General features: G+C 67.7%; 1 protein-coding gene across 1 annotated transcript; it reads right to left on the reverse strand.

Annotated features, from left to right (window-relative positions):
• On the reverse strand, window positions 1–867 carry LOC138635632 (claudin-20-like). The gene has a single exon (XM_069723210.1). It carries the CDS (start codon window positions 863–865, stop codon window positions 53–55), a length of 813 nt encoding a protein of 270 aa, XP_069579311.1. The 5' UTR covers window positions 866–867; the 3' UTR covers window positions 1–52.
• Window positions 868–1,075: the final 208 nt, after the last annotated feature.

Genomic DNA, 1,075 nt, shown 5'->3' on the forward strand with positions numbered 1-1,075 from the left:
TCCTCTCCGCCTCGGCCGATTACTCCACATTTGCGGTGCTCCGCCGTGAGGATTAAACGTACTCCTGGAGGATGTAGCTGTCCTTGATGTCTTTCTGGGGGAGTTTGGAGGGAGACGAGTAGAGCTTCGTCTTCGTCTTCGTCTCCTGATCCGGTTTCTCCCGCTTCACCTCGTCCACGTGCAGCCGGACGGCGTTGTTCTGTCCGGTCTTCGGCTCCTCGCGCTCCGCCGGCGGCTCCCGCCTCCGCCGCTCGTCTCGGGGCGGTCCGTCGGGCGAAGCGTCGTCCGGTCGCCCGGATCTCTTTCCGGGACACGACAAACAGAAGATGACGCCTCCGGCCAGGAGGAAGCCGGCGGAGATGAAGGTGACGCACAGCGCGCCGCCGGGCTGGTACTTACTGCTGTCCGGCAGGTCGGTGGTCAGGAAGGCGGTGATGACCTCGTTGGTGAACCAGGACGCGGGGACGAGGCACAGCAGGCTGGCCAGGACGAAGCAGCCGCCCGCCGCCACGGCCGTGTGCCCCTTGGCCCGGCGGCCGCCCCCCCAGCGGGTGCACTTGAGCCCCAGGGTGGCGAGGCAGAGCCCGAACGACGCCACCATGCAGGACAGCACCATGGCGGCCCGCATGGCCTGCAGGTGCGCCGGCAGCGACAGCACCGAGTTCTTCACGGTGCAGCTGAAGACGCCCGAGCTGTAGCAGACGCAGTCCATCCAGAGACCCTCCATCTGGGACACGGGCGTCACCACGCTGGACCACACGTTCACGCTCACCTTCCAGTTGGGCAGCATCGTGGCCACGGTGGCGCCGAGCACGCCGAGCAGCGCCAGGGCGAACGCCAGGATCTGGACGGCGCCGGACAGCATGGCTCAGCCGCCCCCCCGCCCCGACACGACCCCGCCCGGTCCAGCTCCGGTTCCCCCCCTCCCCGCCCCCCGTCCCGGCGTCCCTGACAGCAGATAATTCCTCAGCGCCGGCTCCAGCGAGCTGCAACCAGAAGAGAAATGAGAAGTGAAGTGAGCGTGACGGACGCACAGCTGAGGCAGCCGTCCTCTCCGGGACGCCGCAGCTGATGT

Source organism: Brachyistius frenatus, unplaced genomic scaffold (assembly GCF_029030835.1).
Source record: "Brachyistius frenatus isolate BFR_SWC_R1_liver_20210118 unplaced genomic scaffold, ASM2903083v1 Contig_320, whole genome shotgun sequence".
Lineage (NCBI taxonomy): Eukaryota > Metazoa > Chordata > Actinopteri > Embiotocidae > Brachyistius > Brachyistius frenatus.

Bases quoted from the DNA above. Each gene is read 5' to 3' on its own strand.
- LOC138635632 (XM_069723210.1), bottom strand. From the start codon at position 865: ATGCTGTCCGGCGCCGTCCAGATCCTGGCGTTCGCCCTGGCGCTGCTC.